Source organism: Centruroides sculpturatus, unplaced genomic scaffold (genome assembly GCF_000671375.1).
Source record: "Centruroides sculpturatus isolate CEXI.00-Female unplaced genomic scaffold, Cexi_2.0 scaffold782, whole genome shotgun sequence".
Taxonomy (NCBI): Eukaryota; Metazoa; Arthropoda; class Arachnida; order Scorpiones; family Buthidae; genus Centruroides; species Centruroides sculpturatus.
The window spans coordinates 60747-78219 of NW_019384980.1; the positions used below are offsets into that span (position 1 = coordinate 60747).

Below are 17473 nucleotides of genomic sequence, written 5' to 3' on the forward strand. Positions count from 1 at the left end.
CTATGGGTTATGTTGTTTTTTTGTCACCGTGTGTGCGTGTGTGTGTGTATATTCACTAACTCATGGATAAAATAATATATACAGTAGAACCTCGATTATCCGGATCTCTATTATCCGGATTTTCGATTATCCGGATTGTTCAAAATAAACAAAAATTTTACGAATTTGCTGATTTGCGCTTGGCAAATTACGACACTGTTTATGTACGTGATAGAATGCATAACTTTTTTTTGTTTCAACATCATCTCCCCAGCACAGTAAACACAGTGGTTGTAAACTCTTAAATATATTTTACATCGTAATAAAAATATAACTTGACATACGTATTTATAAATAATTTATATTCAAATTACATCATTTCTATGACAAAGGGCGACGTAAGGCATGGACGACATATGCGTCACGGTCCGAAGGGCCTCACACCTCGAAGGTTTATGCATTACTTAAAAGCCGCGAACACGACGAAAAAATTTTACTCATCATAAAATGATAAATAGTTTGTCAAATTTTTATTCATAAAAGTGCAGTTTCAACTGCTTTTTATTTTATAAAATCCGTTTTCTTGTGCCATCAGAGGGCCTTTTAAACAATAGGTAGTCTGTTATCGCTGGTCAGTAGTAGTCCAAATTCAATACAAACATTTGTTTCTTGAAAATTTGATCACGATTTAAATACAGTATTTATTTTTAATATTGCCGATATGTCATCAAAAAGAAAACGTGTTGTATTATCATTAAAAGACAAATTAAAGTATTTGTTTTGATTATCCGAATTTTTCCTTATTCGGACTACCTTCATCCCCAATTAGTCCGGATAATCGAGGTTCTACTGTATATAAATATTTTATTGAATATTTTATCCGTGGCTTAATAAATAATGTTTTTTATATATTACAGAAAGTGTTGTTTGGAAAAATGTGTAGCAAATATAACATGACAAAAAAATCTCTTATATGAGTAAAATATGAATAATTTGAATGACATAATCTACATGATCATTTTAATTTATCACATTCCTGAACTTTTTAATTCACCACAGAAATAATTAATTTTAATTATAAATTGCTTTCAAACCTGTTGTACTTGAGATAAAGGTGGTCTTCCCGGTTTCTTTTTTTCTGTTGGAGGCCTACCTGGACCAGTATGGCCAGTTTCTATTTTTCGTTTTACAGGAACATGCACAGGTGTTACAGGAATGGAAGTAGGTTTTAAAACAGACTGTTCTTTTTGTTGTCTTTCCGTTCTGACAACAAATGAATAATTATGAGAAAGAAAAACTATTAGAATTTTAAATAAAATAAAATTATATAAAATTGTTTATACTCTATGAATTTGTCATTTGTTGACTGTACTACAGTTGATGCTGCCTCTTGTGGTATTGGGGTAACTTGAATTTGAGATGCCTGTGGTGTTGGTAACTGTAAATTTTAATCATTAGAAATTAATAATAATTTTATATATTTTAAAATTTATTATCATTAAATAAATTTTTGTTTTGATACTTCTTATATCTACTTTTGCAATATTTTTTTCAGAATTTTAAACAATATATACAATAAAATTGAACATAAAAATTGAACAATAAAATTGAAAATACTGCTCACTTAGTTCATTTACTAGTGATTTATGAGAATGAATAACCATCTATTATATAATTTCTTATAACACAGTGATCTTTTAAAAGTATTATTATTTAACATAATCCCTTTGCTTTCTCAATGCACTTAGTCATTCCTGCATAGGCTTTTTAATTCCTTCAAAACAAAGTTCTTTATATATGTATCAAGTCTGCATCTCTGTTATGCAGTTTGCATGTGACTTTTTGTTGTCATGGTAAAGCATTTTTAGCAATCTTTGTGGGTAAAATGTATTAGAAATGCTTCTTCAGCATATCTAATACAAGATAAATAGAGAACAGTAAAGTTCTCTGTTTAGAATACAGAATAGTCAAAGATATTATTTCTAAAATCACTATTTCATTGCTGTCTTATCTACCTCAAAGTAACAATATTACTCTTTCCTATTACTATATTTTTGATCCTTTGAAAAATGTACTTCATTATACAACATTTGAACGTAATAAGTAAACCATTTCTGAGAAAAAGTGATATGATACAAGTGTAAACATTCTCACATCTCACTAACATGAGACCATAGACTGAATGGACTCTATGTTAAAGAATAGTTAATAATAGCCAAATATTCAGGCAACAATGTGACATACTTAAAATTAAAAAAAAACTGAATGAGATGAAAAATCTTGTTGCGTTATTTTCTGGGTAATGCTTATATCATATCATCAAATTTAAGCATTAANAATTTATCACATTCCTGAACTTTTTAATTCACCACAGAAATAATTAATTTTAATTATAAATTGCTTTCAAACCTGTTGTACTTGAGATAAAGGTGGTCTTCCCGGTTTCTTTTTTTCTGTTGGAGGCCTACCTGGACCAGTATGGCCAGTTTCTATTTTTCGTTTTACAGGAACATGCACAGGTGTTACAGGAATGGAAGTAGGTTTTAAAACAGACTGTTCTTTTTGTTGTCTTTCCGTTCTGACAACAAATGAATAATTATGAGAAAGAAAAACTATTAGAATTTTAAATAAAATAAAATTATATAAAATTGTTTATACTCTATGAATTTGTCATTTGTTGACTGTACTACAGTTGATGCTGCCTCTTGTGGTATTGGGGTAACTTGAATTTGAGATGCCTGTGGTGTTGGTAACTGTAAATTTTAATCATTAGAAATTAATAATAATTTTATATATTTTAAAATTTATTATCATTAAATAAATTTTTGTTTTGATACTTCTTATATCTACTTTTGCAATATTTTTTTCAGAATTTTAAACAATATATACAATAAAATTGAACATAAAAATTGAACAATAAAATTGAAAATACTGCTCACTTAGTTCATTTACTAGTGATTTATGAGAATGAATAACCATCTATTATATAATTTCTTATAACACAGTGATCTTTTAAAAGTATTATTATTTAACATAATCCCTTTGCTTTCTCAATGCACTTAGTCATTCCTGCATAGGCTTTTTAATTCCTTCAAAACAAAGTTCTTTATATATGTATCAAGTCTGCATCTCTGTTATGCAGTTTGCATGTGACTTTTTGTTGTCATGGTAAAGCATTTTTAGCAATCTTTGTGGGTAAAATGTATTAGAAATGCTTCTTCAGCATATCTAATACAAGATAAATAGAGAACAGTAAAGTTCTCTGTTTAGAATACAGAATAGTCAAAGATATTATTTCTAAAATCACTATTTCATTGCTGTCTTATCTACCTCAAAGTAACAATATTACTCTTTCCTATTACTATATTTTTGATCCTTTGAAAAATGTACTTCATTATACAACATTTGAACGTAATAAGTAAACCATTTCTGAGAAAAAGTGATATGATACAAGTGTAAACATTCTCACATCTCACTAACATGAGACCATAGACTGAATGGACTCTATGTTAAAGAATAGTTAATAATAGCCAAATATTCAGGCAACAATGTGACATACTTAAAATTAAAAAAAAACTGAATGAGATGAAAAATCTTGTTGCGTTATTTTCTGGGTAATGCTTATATCATATCATCAAATTTAAGCATTAAATAAGAATATAGTGGAATATAATTATTATAAAATTTAAGATTAAATTTTTAACATTTAAAGTTAAATGATCCTAAAGAAATCTACCTACATATAAATATATTTCAGAATCAAATATCATTCAAATTTGAAACACTAATTAATTCTGAAATATAGTTTTGTTTTATCCCAAAATATTTAGTACATGAGAATAACCAAATCCAAAAATGTACTAAGATTTAGATGTACTACAATTTAACTAATAAATATCAAACTATTTATTAACTGTATTGAATATAAATAGAATTAAAAAAATAAAAAAAATTGAAGCAGTTTTGGTATTCATATTTTAAAAATAATATATAATGAATGATTGTATATATTAAAATAAAAAATATTTTTTAATTATAAATGTATAACAAATGAATAATGACAATTTACATAATATTTTAAATTGTTTAAAATGGCTTCTGGTGATGATTTCATCCTTATAATACTATATAATCAAACTTATTCAAAATTAAATGAGTATTATAAACATAAAATAAAACAAAGAAGTCATTTTGCATGACTAATAAGCAGCATTACCACAATAAAATTTCAAAATGTACTGAAGCTCCTTCAAAAAATGTATTATTTTCCTTCAAAATGTACTATTTCTATGGTTGGTTACTTTTAATATTAATATACCATCATAATACTCAATTTTTGTGCTTATTTCAAATTCTTATTCAAATTCATACATTGTTCAATATGAATACTTTAATTTAAAATTAAATATTTCATTAAAAAATTTTATGAAAATAGTTTCTATGGCTTTTTGTTAAATACAACATTAAAAGTTGATTTTTTTAAAATATTATAGTGTTGGATAAAAAAAATTATAAATTAAATATGCGTGGACAGATTCAAATTAAAAAAAATTATTTCTTTTACCAAGATTACTAAAATTGAAGTTCATAATTAAGAATTAAATTATAGTGGTAGAAAATAATATAAAAGTATTTATATTATTTATACTTATACTATACAATTTCAAAACTATTTTGTGTAATAATTCAACTCTGACTTAACAGCTATTTTAATATTACTGACGACAAAAGTTTAAAATCATTGATTTCCTTATCTGTCCATTATTTTTGTTTGACAGAGTTAAATTGTTTGGACCACGTAGCATGAAAAATTTTGTCAAGGTCCTCGTGAGAATGTGTAGACAACTGAAATGTGTGACACGTGTGAAAGAGAACCACTAAGTCATAACATTTGCTCATGCAACTATCTGTATGTTGTTGATGTCGACCAACATATACCATGTGTATGTTGTGATTGGGTAAATCAAATTAGCAAGCAGTGACACTAGTACGACTTTATTAAGCTAATTTTTTCACGTTTTTTCATTAAGGCATGAAATATTGTTTTGTACCATTAATGGGACTGAAATATTATAATGTACTCAAAATGTACTAAAAATGTAAGTGTACTTTCGATGTACTCAAAAGGGCAAAATGTACCCAAAGAGTACAAATGTACTAGGAATGGCAATGCTGCTAATAAGTATAATAAATATTAAAGCGATATTCCTCATTTTTTACANCAAAACTATTTTCTGTAATAATTTGTTTCTGACTTAACGGATATTTTGATATTATTGACGACAAAAGTTTAAAATCATTGATTTCCTTATCTGTCCATTATTTTTGTTTGACGGAGTTGAATTGTTTGGACCATGTGGCATGAAAAATTTTGTCAAGGTCCTCGTGAGAATGTGTAGACAACTGAAACGTGTAACATGTGTGAAAGAGGACCACTGAATCATAACATTTGCACATGCAACTATCTGTATGTTGTTGATGTCGACTGACATACACCATGTGTATGTTGTGATTGGGTAAATCAAATTAGCAAGCAGTGACACTAGTACGACTTTATTAAACTAATTTTTTTTTCGCATTTTTTCGTTAAGGCACGAAATATTATTTTGTACCATAAATGGGACTGAAATATTATAATGTACTCAAAATGTACTAAAAATGTAAGTGTACTTTCGATGTACTTGAAAGGGCAAAATGTACCCAAAAAGTACAAATGTACTAGGAATGGCAACGCTGCTAATAAGTATAATAAATATTAAAGCGATATTCCTCGTTTTTTACATGAATTCAAAGAGAATGTGATCCTATTCATTATCATTTAGTGCTTATGAAAATGAAATAATTTAATGAGAGAGTAACCAAAATAATGAAGTATGTCACAATTCACGGCCTATCAATATGATGCAGGGATTGTGTTAAATATTAATATGCATAAAAATTTAATATCTAAATCAATGGAGTAAAAAAAATTATAACTAACAAAAGTAAAATAAACTGTGTATTAGATATATACCTTAACTTCAGCCATAGTTATAACTGGTGTTGTCAAAGTAGACTGGGTAGTAGTTTTAGTAGTCATTGTTGAGCCTGTAACAGTGACAACAACAGTTGTTGTTGTGGTTGTTGTGGCTGTAGTTGTGGTTGTTGATGGAGAAGATTGACTTGTTGACAATTTTTGAGGAGGATTAATAATTGGACCACTTGATTCATCCCTCTTTTCAATAACAATACGACTTTTACTTTCAGATGACGAACTAAATGTTGGTGGAGCTCTACTATTAAATGGTACAGGAATGTCCCTAAACAAAATAAGAATAGGTATAAATTAGCATGCAAAACTTACCAATAAAAGATAAAAAAGGAATGATAAGTAAATAAATAGATTTATAGAAAATCATTAGAATCCTATCCATTTACAATGTTTTCAAAACAAAAATATCTACAGTAAGCTAATATTTTACATACAAACTTATTTAAAACATTTTAAATTAAAATTATTCTTAATTAAGTTTTTATAAATTGTTTTATTTTTACATTTGTTTTTCTGTTTATTTTGAAGTTCTACCAGCTGAATACAATTTTGTGTAATTGATAAAGAACAACACGGTTGAATTTACTATTATAATACTTATTATATACACAGGTCCATACAGGTAATTCCATCTGTGATTCCATGACCAATTATGATATTATTCCCTGACCTATTAAGGTCTCTGCATTTCCCCTTTCCATTATGTAATATTTGACTAAGTCTATTTAAGCCAATTTTGTATACAATTATATAATTTTTTTATTAAAAACACTTTATTCACTTACAAGAAACAAAAACATTCAAATAAAATCCATTACATAAGTGTTTCCAAACTTTCTGTACCACCTCTTTTTTTCAGAAAAAAATTGTTGCACTCCCCTCAATTTTCGTAAATACTGTTCTTATAATTTATTTAATGTCCTATAAAACAATATACCTTATTAAATAAAGTATGTCGTTTGCTGGGACTTGACTCTTGTCGAGACATTTAGGCAAGTGTGTAGATGGATTTTTAGTATTCATACTCAAGTCATTCAGACAAGGTTGACTCTGCTAGAGGAAGAAATTGCTTATTGTGTGCTATTTTTAGTCCACATGGACTCATTCAAGGTCATTACTTTTCTTCCCATTCCTTCCATGGGAGTGGCAGAGTTTTGGCAGGAAAGCAGTCATTGTTAATAATGTTTTTGAAAACCCGACTTTAACTCTATAGTGATATTTTGATATACTTGCAAAATTCCACAGGCTATTCGAAGATGAAAGTTTGTAGTTTAGAGAAAAGATATATCATATCTCATCATTCCATCAAAATTGTCAAGATTATCTCCACATAATGTATGTGGCCAGCAGCAAAAAATAAAAATACGTGAATTGTGCGAGGTCTGCCACTTGGACCAAAATGTCTCATACAAAACATTGTTAAGCCAACTAGCAGTTCTTTGCCTTCCCCCACAACATCAACTGACTGCAATGAGTTAACCAAATTTTGCAAGTCAAATAAATTGGGAGGGTTGTGTATGGGACACAATTGCAATCGTTTAAGGCATAAATCCATCTGTGTTATTAGATGAAGGATAAGATGTAAACAAATAAAGTCTTGGTGATTATAGATTTTAAGTCAATATCTATCAGTTTGAGCAGCAGCACACTCAAAATATTCATGTTGAAATTGACACATTCAGTTTTTTTATGCTCTCTATACAAAATGCATTAGTCCTTTTGGACTTTTCTGAATCCTTTGAAATTTCTTTTCCAATGATATACGTTTCTTACATTTCTGTTCATATTTCCTTTGCAATTTCTTTGACATTGTGAAAGTTTTCTTCAACTCACAATTATCAGCTTATAACTTTAAACATTCTATTTTATTGGTTATTACTGCTAAATAATATTGTAGATCCTGTCATTCTATACAAATTGACACCAATTTCAATGTCCCATCTCTTCATGATCCAAAGTTTCCACCATTTTTGGTGTTCATGCACAACCACTACCCCTCCCCACCACTCCCATTCTTATTTCCCCTTCCCATTACTCACCATTTTAATTAAATACAGACATAAACCTCCTTCTATCCAACAAAATTTAAATCATTAGATTATCATTTATAGTTTACAAGATAAATAACAAAAGTTGTTATGCTAATGTCTGGTTGCTCCAGTTTTCATACACTCCTATACTAAACTGAATTTAAAGACATGTTCAGATAAAAAATGAGTGAGAGTGACAGATTGATTCCATGGTATTTGCAATTCTCTGACTTTCCAAGTCTGTATAGATCCCATATACTGTATTTCATACATAAAATTTTGAAAACTTTTTCAAGGAAAACATCACCCAAATATGCATTAAACTCATATACATAATTATAAAAATAACAATACATTTGTGTGTGTGTGTAAGTAAGTTTATTGTAATAGGGTTAACCTGTTACAAGGGGATTCCAAATAGTAACCAACCGCAGTTGGTTTTATCTTGTTATAACATATTATTTTCACTATAGTAACATCTTATCAGTTTTCTTGATCATACATTTTTGTAGTATTATAAACTTAAAATTTAAAGTTGCAAAACATACTACTCAGTCACAAAAACTTATTTGAGCTATTTATGAACTATAAACAATTATAAATGTTTGACAAATGATAAAACAGATACTTGATTTATTCATTAATATTCTTGTTCAACACTTTGTATGTGTGTGCATGTGTGTGTGTGTATATGTATATATATATATATATATAAAATGTACAGTAAGTGTCACTTATACTTATTTTAATCACAAGTATTTTATCAGTCATCTAATGTTATTAGAATCATACCCCAAAACATTTAAAAACTTTTGCTTATTGTGTAATTAGATAAATTTGCTTATATTTATCATTGTGTTACTAATGATAAGTTTGAATTTACTTAGATAGTTAATAGCATCCAATTTATAAAAAAAAAATAACAGTTACAAGCCATGTCATTCCAATAAAAACCATTAAACATTTATTTAATCTTGTGCTTAATACTGTACACAGTACTGTAGTTTAAAATTTGATTTCTGCATTCGTTACTTCTTTATATGCTATTCTTTATATTCGTTACTTCTTTATATGCTATTTGCTATTGTTGAAAACTGTGATCTTCATTACTGTTTAAATAAAGCATAATACTCTACTTCACTACTCAGCATAATGGGTGAAGCAAATAATCAAAAATCAGAGATTTATTCCTCAAAGATAAACTTCAAATTTTAAAATGTTATGTTAAGTTGTCAAAGATAAGTCAATGTAATGCTACTGCAAATATTTTTAAAAACAGTGAACATTGAAATATCAGCAGTAAAATAAGAACATAATTTCTGGATGAAAATCATGCAAATACCAAACCAAAAAAGATAGTAAAGTTGAATTAGCTTTGAAGCTTTGATTTAATTATGTTCATACAGTAAAAATTCACCTGTTGTATCACTAATGTTTCACAAAGCAGAAGAATTAGCTAAAAATATGAAAAAAGAAAATTTAATTGCAACTAATGGGTGGCTCAACTGGTGGGGAAAATGAGAATATTGTGTATAGATGCATTCATTTAAATTATATAAACGAATGGTATAATTTTCATTTATCCATAAAATTCTTAATAAAATAAAAATATTAGTGGGTATTTGAAATGTATGTCTTCAGACAACATGGATCAAGTATACAGTATGCTATTAAAAAAATTAATAAAACTACTTTTAAATTAAAATACTATTGAAAAAATATTCAACATTTAAAATATTTTCTAATATTTAAGTCTTTTATTCTATATTGTATTTTCTAATGTATATTGAATTCATACTAAAAATATTTACACATTTATATTTTGATTCATTAAAGAATCAAAAATACTATAAAAATTAATATGTTTTACAGCTAATACTAATATTTTGCTATTAAACTTAATTTTAATTAAATTTTTAAAATCTTCATATAAATGATAATGATAAAATTTTAAGTATCTAGAAAAATATAAGAATTTAAAGTTTACTGATATTTACCCAACATCAGGTGCAGGTGGAATAAAGAGAGGAGTGATTCTTCTTCTTCCATCTGGCATTCTTGTTTCAATTTGTTTATCTATTGGGCCCTGTAAGAAATTCATGCATGAAATTCATTTAAAAACGAGCAACTAAAACTGAAAAAATAATATAACTACAGATTATATAGTTATTTGTGTAAATAGAATATATCTATTTACACAATTCTACATATAATATATATAATTATTAAAATTTTAAACAAAAACAAGTCATTCTTCACTTGATAATATGATTGAAAATTTATAATAATATGTAGAAAAGTTTCTTCATTTCTAATAAAGAAAATTCAAAGAATAGCAATTGGAAATGAAATTCTTATTAGTTGAAATATTGTTCAATGACTAAACTGTATGTTAAAATTTTCTCATCATCAAAATAAATTCAAATTTAATAGCATGCAAATTCATATGGCAATATTTATTATTAATTATACTTTGTATTTCATAACAGAATCTCATCAAGAAACATTGAATGTTTTGAACAATATATTTAGCAATAGCTTCAGTACTAACTTTGCTTATTTCTTGTTTGTTAACTTTAATATTAGTTAACCTGAACAATGTTTCCTGATTTTGATAATTATATGTATTAAAATATGGATATATTCTAATTATTTTCAAAAAACTAACAATAATTAATACTTTATTTCATTAAAAAGTTTATTATGTTTTATCATAGGAATCTGACAGATGTTCTCATGAGATATAATAAGCATTCCATTATATAAATTATTAGTACATTATAGATTTAAATTAAGGTATTATTTTTACCTTAATCTGTACAGCTTGTCGATTAACACTAAGCTGTTCTGATGGCTTTGCAACACCATTTTCCTTAATAACACTGTTTGTTTTATTTGCCATATTTTCTTTTTGTATCATTTCTTTCTTTTGTTCTTCCTGTAATTTTAACATTTCTGGATTTTCTATAACAGTTGTAGCAGTACTATGGTTAGTCATTGCCAAACTTTTACCATACAAACGCTGATGAAGAAAACTCTAATTATTATTAAAATAAATATTTTAAATTAATTTAAAATTCAAATTTTTTATCTTCAAGTATTTATATTTTATTAAATATCATAAAATACCTTCTCTTCTGAAGATATAGGTTTACCAATCTCTTCCTCACCAAAATCAATATATGCAACTGTACCATCCCAAGAACAGACAATTAACTGATTACCTGTTTGACTCCTAAAAATCAAATATTAGCCAATTATTTCATAAATTAAATTAAAATGTAACGTTTAATCCTGTACTTCCTACAGGATCTGTTCTAAATTTTCAAGCAGTAGAGCGATTAGAGAAAGGAAAAGGAGGTAAGATCCCTTTACCTTTGTAAATACGTAAATAAATCAAATACAGTAAAAAACTTGTCCAAAACGAAACCTGAGTAAAACGGAAACTTACCTAAACGAGAAAAGTTCTTCCGAACAGAGCTATTTTCTATGTAAAAAGCAGTGATTTCAGAACAGAAATCTGTGAAACCGGAAAATATATTAGCCTATCCCCTGTCNCTTCAGTACTAACTTTGCTTATTTCTTGTTTGTTAACTTTAATATTAGTTAACCTGAACAATGTTTCCTGATTTTGATAATTATATGTATTAAAATATGGATATATTCTAATTATTTTCAAAAAACTAACAATAATTAATACTTTATTTCATTAAAAAGTTTATTATGTTTTATCATAGGAATCTGACAGATGTTCTCATGAGATATAATAAGCATTCCATTATATAAATTATTAGTACATTATAGATTTAAATTAAGGTATTATTTTTACCTTAATCTGTACAGCTTGTCGATTAACACTAAGCTGTTCTGATGGCTTTGCAACACCATTTTCCTTAATAACACTGTTTGTTTTATTTGCCATATTTTCTTTTTGTATCATTTCTTTCTTTTGTTCTTCCTGTAATTTTAACATTTCTGGATTTTCTATAACAGTTGTAGCAGTACTATGGTTAGTCATTGCCAAACTTTTACCATACAAACGCTGATGAAGAAAACTCTAATTATTATTAAAATAAATATTTTAAATTAATTTAAAATTCAAATTTTTTATCTTCAAGTATTTATATTTTATTAAATATCATAAAATACCTTCTCTTCTGAAGATATAGGTTTACCAATCTCTTCCTCACCAAAATCAATATATGCAACTGTACCATCCCAAGAACAGACAATTAACTGATTACCTGTTTGACTCCTAAAAATCAAATATTAGCCAATTATTTCATAAATTAAATTAAAATGTTATTAGTATAGTTAAATTTTATATAATTAATATAGTTTAAAATACACGAGTAACATTAGAAAAATACTCCTAAAATGTAAATAAATATAAAAAATATTAAAATCTAAACATAAATTTTAAAAATTGAGTGTGAACAGATTCAAATAACTATTCTAATAATATAGAATTAATAACAAATATTAAATTATCAGTCGGAATAAACTCAACCAATTATTTAAAACTGAATATATAACAAAGTCATTACAGAAAATGACTTTGTTGCAGATTTAATTTTAAATTTTCTGTACAGAAAACTTTTACTATGTCATAATACATTCTTCATATCATATATATGTTATATAAAATATTAAAAATATCTTTATTTTTCCATTCTGTTCACAGCTTATGATGCTTATTTTCAGTAAAGAGGAAAATATGGAAGTCAAAATGTGTTTTCATCTTACACTTTGATTATGCATTATTATTTTAATTCTAATTTTTGTAAAGTAGATGATTGATACTATAATCCTAGAAATTTCAAAGTAAAATGCAAAAGAACAAATATACTCAAACAGAAAACATCTTTCTTATACAGAAAATTATTTGTTCATCAATCATAAGCATGCATAATTAAGAATCTTCAAATCTTCAATTTTCTGTTGTATGACTGTAGGATTGTAGGATACATAAACACATTGTCTCTCTCACTATATATGTGTGCATAATTTCATTTGGATGCAATTCCATCAAAGTTATATATTACATATACTCTTATTATATTGTTTAAAATCTTTAGTTATAATAATAAATTACTTAACACAATATAATTTAAACACTACATAAAAATTTAAAGCAGCATAAAAAAAAATTTTTTTTAAAGACATTTCTGGTTATCAAAAATATTTTAAATGAAATAAACTGTGATTGTTAAAAGTTCTCTGTATGTAAATGAATTCAAAATCAATAAAAAATTACTATACTTNGAATAAACTCAACCAATTATTTAAAACTGAATATATAACAAAGTCATTACAGAAAATGACTTTGTTGCAGATTTAATTTTAAATTTTCTGTACAGAAAACTTTTACTATGTCATAATACATTCTTCATATCATATATATGTTATATAAAATATTAAAAATATCTTTATTTTTCCATTCTGTTCACAGCTTATGATGCTTATTTTCAGTAAAGAGGAAAATATGGAAGTCAAAATGTGTTTTCATCTTACACTTTGATTATGCATTATTATTTTAATTCTAATTTTTGTAAAGTAGATGATTGATACTATAATCCTAGAAATTTCAAAGTAAAATGCAAAAGAACAAATATACTCAAACAGAAAACATCTTTCTTATACAGAAAATTATTTGTTCATCAATCATAAGCATGCATAATTAAGAATCTTCAAATCTTCAATTTTCTGTTGTATGACTGTAGGATTGTAGGATACATAAACACATTGTCTCTCTCACTATATATGTGTGCATAATTTCATTTGGATGCAATTCCATCAAAGTTATATATTACATATACTCTTATTATATTGTTTAAAATCTTTAGTTATAATAATAAATTACTTAACACAATATAATTTAAACACTACATAAAAATTTAAAGCAGCATAAAAAAAAATTTTTTTTAAAGACATTTCTGGTTATCAAAAATATTTTAAATGAAATAAACTGTGATTGTTAAAAGTTCTCTGTATGTAAATGAATTCAAAATCAATAAAAAATTACTATACTTTAAAAAACTTATTTTAAAAAATACATTATGAAATATTTAAGAAATTTCACATTTCATAATTTTGTTCATTAGAAATCATCATTTAATTTTTTGGTTTTAACTTGATTATAAAAAGATTACAAGAAGGTTAATAAACTCACCATGAAATATCAAGAACAGAATTTGAAAATAAATCATGAATGACAACAAGAGGCCTTTTTAAACATGTCAGCTGGAAAAAAATTGAATTATAAATTTATACAATTAAGATAAATTAAAATTTCATAATATTTATAACTATATCATTTATTTTTAATTCATTTCTTTTAATTGAAACCAATATAAATCAAAATACATTCTAAAGAGAGAGAAATTATATTTGAGATATTTTAAGTCATTATCTAGTATTGTATTTATATTTAAATACATTTATTATCCACATAAAAGTTGAATTTACAATGAGAATTGATATTCATTTAAAAATAAGATTTACAATTTATAATTTAAGTTGCTAATGAATTCTCATTATATGAATATATCATAATTGTTATTTTAATTTTAAACACACATTAATTTTATAAATTAAAACAGTCTTTTTCAATTGATGTGCTACTACTTATTTACAATTTTACAATTGATGTTCTACTTTTTCAATTGATTTTCTTCTTTATGCAGAACTTTAATATTATCCAAGTTCTGCATAAAGAATAAAATCAATTTAAATGTAGATTTAGAGCATATTGAAATCTGGAGATATGAAAATAATATTAATTTAAATAAAGGAATGCAAATACAACCATGTTGGTATGATGTCATACATAGTAAGCACCATGTTGATCAGTGAACTACTGATAGTTAGTCACTTGTCTTGACAGTGTTACGCTGGAAAGCTCTTCACAATGAAAGTTTATTCTATAAGAATAATATGACATATAATAACATAAGTATTCTATAATTTGTTATAGTAGCATGTGTTTTATAAAGGTTCAGTCAAATTCTTTAGATATACATGAATGTAACACTCACCAGCACTTAAATGATAACATGGATGAAAATCCTGGTGAATATGTTAGGCATAGGCCAATTCGTTACTAACCACAACTTATTTGATAAATTTTAATTGTTTATTGTTATAATAAGTACTCTCAAGTTTTATTATTGTATTTTAAATAAGCCCTAACATCACCTGAAGTTTTTTACTAGTGTTTAATCGTCAAGGATTTCAAATACCACTTGATAGAAATGTCCTCTGCATAAATACTTATAAGCGTCATGTTTTAATTTGTAATAACCTGAATTGTACTTGTATTTATATAATTTTTTAAAAGTTTTCTATCATTTTTTAGATGTGACACTGAAAAGGAATCACTAAACATTGTGATTCAAAATATATTTATACTAGTGAGAAATAAATAAATGTGTCAAAAATAGCATAGTTACTTGAGTTGCTGCAAGTCAGACAATTGAAATTTGGAACAGAATAGTGTAGCAAAACTTTAGTTTATGAATTAAAAAAGACGTAAGAGAAATTTATCATGTAAAAATTAAAATAATTAATAATTAAATAATGTTTAAAATTACTACTAAGGTTGCTAAATATATTAAAACATGCATTTTGAATAAGATAAAATTTAAATATTCATAAAAAATAAATAAATAAACATAATTTACAATATTTTTGGTGTTCCAAAAATAAAGAGTTGTTAGGATTTATGAGATAAATATTTACGAATAATAATAAATGTAGTTTTAAAATAAATTTTAAATTAGTTCAGTAAAAATCAAACCGTATAACTGTTATTTATACATATTTATAAATAACAATTATAAATTAACTGTGTATGTAGTGTTATTTATATAGTGTTTTAACTTATATAAATTATAACGTAAATATTAATTTGTTCAAACTATATATAAAAGTAATGTGACCGAAATTCTGCATATTCTACATTACACCAAATACAGAAATAAAATTTATAATTTTAAAATTTGCATTTGTAAGAACAAAAGATTCTTCTAAACTCCACGATGATTACATGTCATTGGTATATAAAAATATCTTATCTTTTACACATAAAAATAATATTTTACAGATTTTCTTAAAAGACAATTAAAAGAAATAATCTCGAGAACAGAGTTAAACAGATGAAAGTCAAGACCAGATACAAAAAGCTTGGGGCAGGCAGCCCTGATTAAGTATACACGAAATTCTGGTTTTCACTGGAAGTCATATTATTACAATTCAAATATTTTCCCCTGAAAGGAGTTATTTAGATGACTGGCACAACTCTATTGCTAGCAGTAAAAGTGTGATGTACAGGGGCAAGACACTACTAATTTGAGGTGGAGATCATACATTTTAAATCAAATTAGAAATATGATTAAAAATTTCAGCCCAGCAATGACATCACAATAAATAATTGTTTATTTAATTATATACTTAAATAAAAAAATACATTATGTTTAAGAATGCTTAAATTTTTCTTTTATTTATGCTTTGTAAGATTATTCTTTATTCTGAATTACTTTTTTGTTTAACTTAGAAATAACAAAAACAAACTAAAACTTTTTTTAAATAAAAATAAAAATAGATCATTTCTTTTTATAAATCTTTCCATTTTCATTAAAAATTCAAAATAAATAGTTTGAATTGTTTTCTATGTAGAAAATATATTAATGAAAGTGAAATGTTGAATATCTCAAGTAACATTTTGTAGCTTAAAATTACCGTTTTGAAAATTATAGTAATTAAAAAATAATTATAAAGTTAATAAAATACTATAATAAAGTGAATTTAAGATCTTATGCTAGATTTGTTTTATATTCTCTTATATTAAAATGAAGTAATGCTAATCTATTGACAAACAAGATTTCTTACCCAAACTGATAACGACCTATCACGACTTCCAATTGCACAACAACAGAAGTGATGTACCTAATCATAATGATATCATTTGTTGTATTATATTGAATTTTAATTAAATAGATTATAATGACAATTTACCTTTTCATTTTCTTTATTTATCTTTGATAGAATATTAGGATTAAATCGCTGTAATTAAAAAAATCAGTTGTATCTTAAATAATTACAATTTAAAAATTATTTTTATTTTATAAAAATTTTATATATATATTAGAAATAGTTTTTGTTAAATTAAATGTAAAACCTAAATTAAACTAGCAACGTATTTTGTAATATTTGATTACTTTAATAAAATATTTGAAAGAAAATATTTTTGTTTTAAAATTCAAAATGGAAACTTTTGACATAAACTATTTTACAAACATCGCTAAACCCGATATATAACATAACTAAACACCAACGATATGCCGAAAATCTATCGGGCTAGTATTAGGCTAATTACTAAATGAATTACGTAACCAAATTTGGCTCTAGAGGTAGGCGTTAGGTGCAACCATAC

General features: G+C 25.5%; 1 protein-coding gene across 1 annotated transcript in view; it reads right to left on the minus strand.

Annotated features, from left to right (window-relative positions):
- LOC111632772 (protein HIRA-like) overlaps positions 1 to 17473 on the minus strand; it is a 71897-nt gene that overhangs the window by 15525 nt on the left and 38899 nt on the right. The window contains exons 10-22 of the mRNA XM_023377292.1: positions 17056 to 17103; positions 16930 to 16986; positions 14213 to 14283; positions 12190 to 12295; positions 11870 to 12097; positions 11170 to 11283; positions 10850 to 11077; positions 10038 to 10126; positions 5993 to 6278; positions 2638 to 2732; positions 2386 to 2557; positions 1323 to 1423; positions 1074 to 1242 (exon numbers count right to left, since the gene is read on the minus strand). Coding sequence (XP_023233060.1) covers positions 1074 to 1242; positions 1323 to 1423; positions 2386 to 2557; positions 2638 to 2732; positions 5993 to 6278; positions 10038 to 10126; positions 10850 to 11077; positions 11170 to 11283; positions 11870 to 12097; positions 12190 to 12295; positions 14213 to 14283; positions 16930 to 16986; positions 17056 to 17103 — 1764 coding nt within the window. The remainder of the gene's footprint in view (positions 1 to 1073; positions 1243 to 1322; positions 1424 to 2385; positions 2558 to 2637; positions 2733 to 5992; positions 6279 to 10037; positions 10127 to 10849; positions 11078 to 11169; positions 11284 to 11869; positions 12098 to 12189; positions 12296 to 14212; positions 14284 to 16929; positions 16987 to 17055; positions 17104 to 17473) is intronic.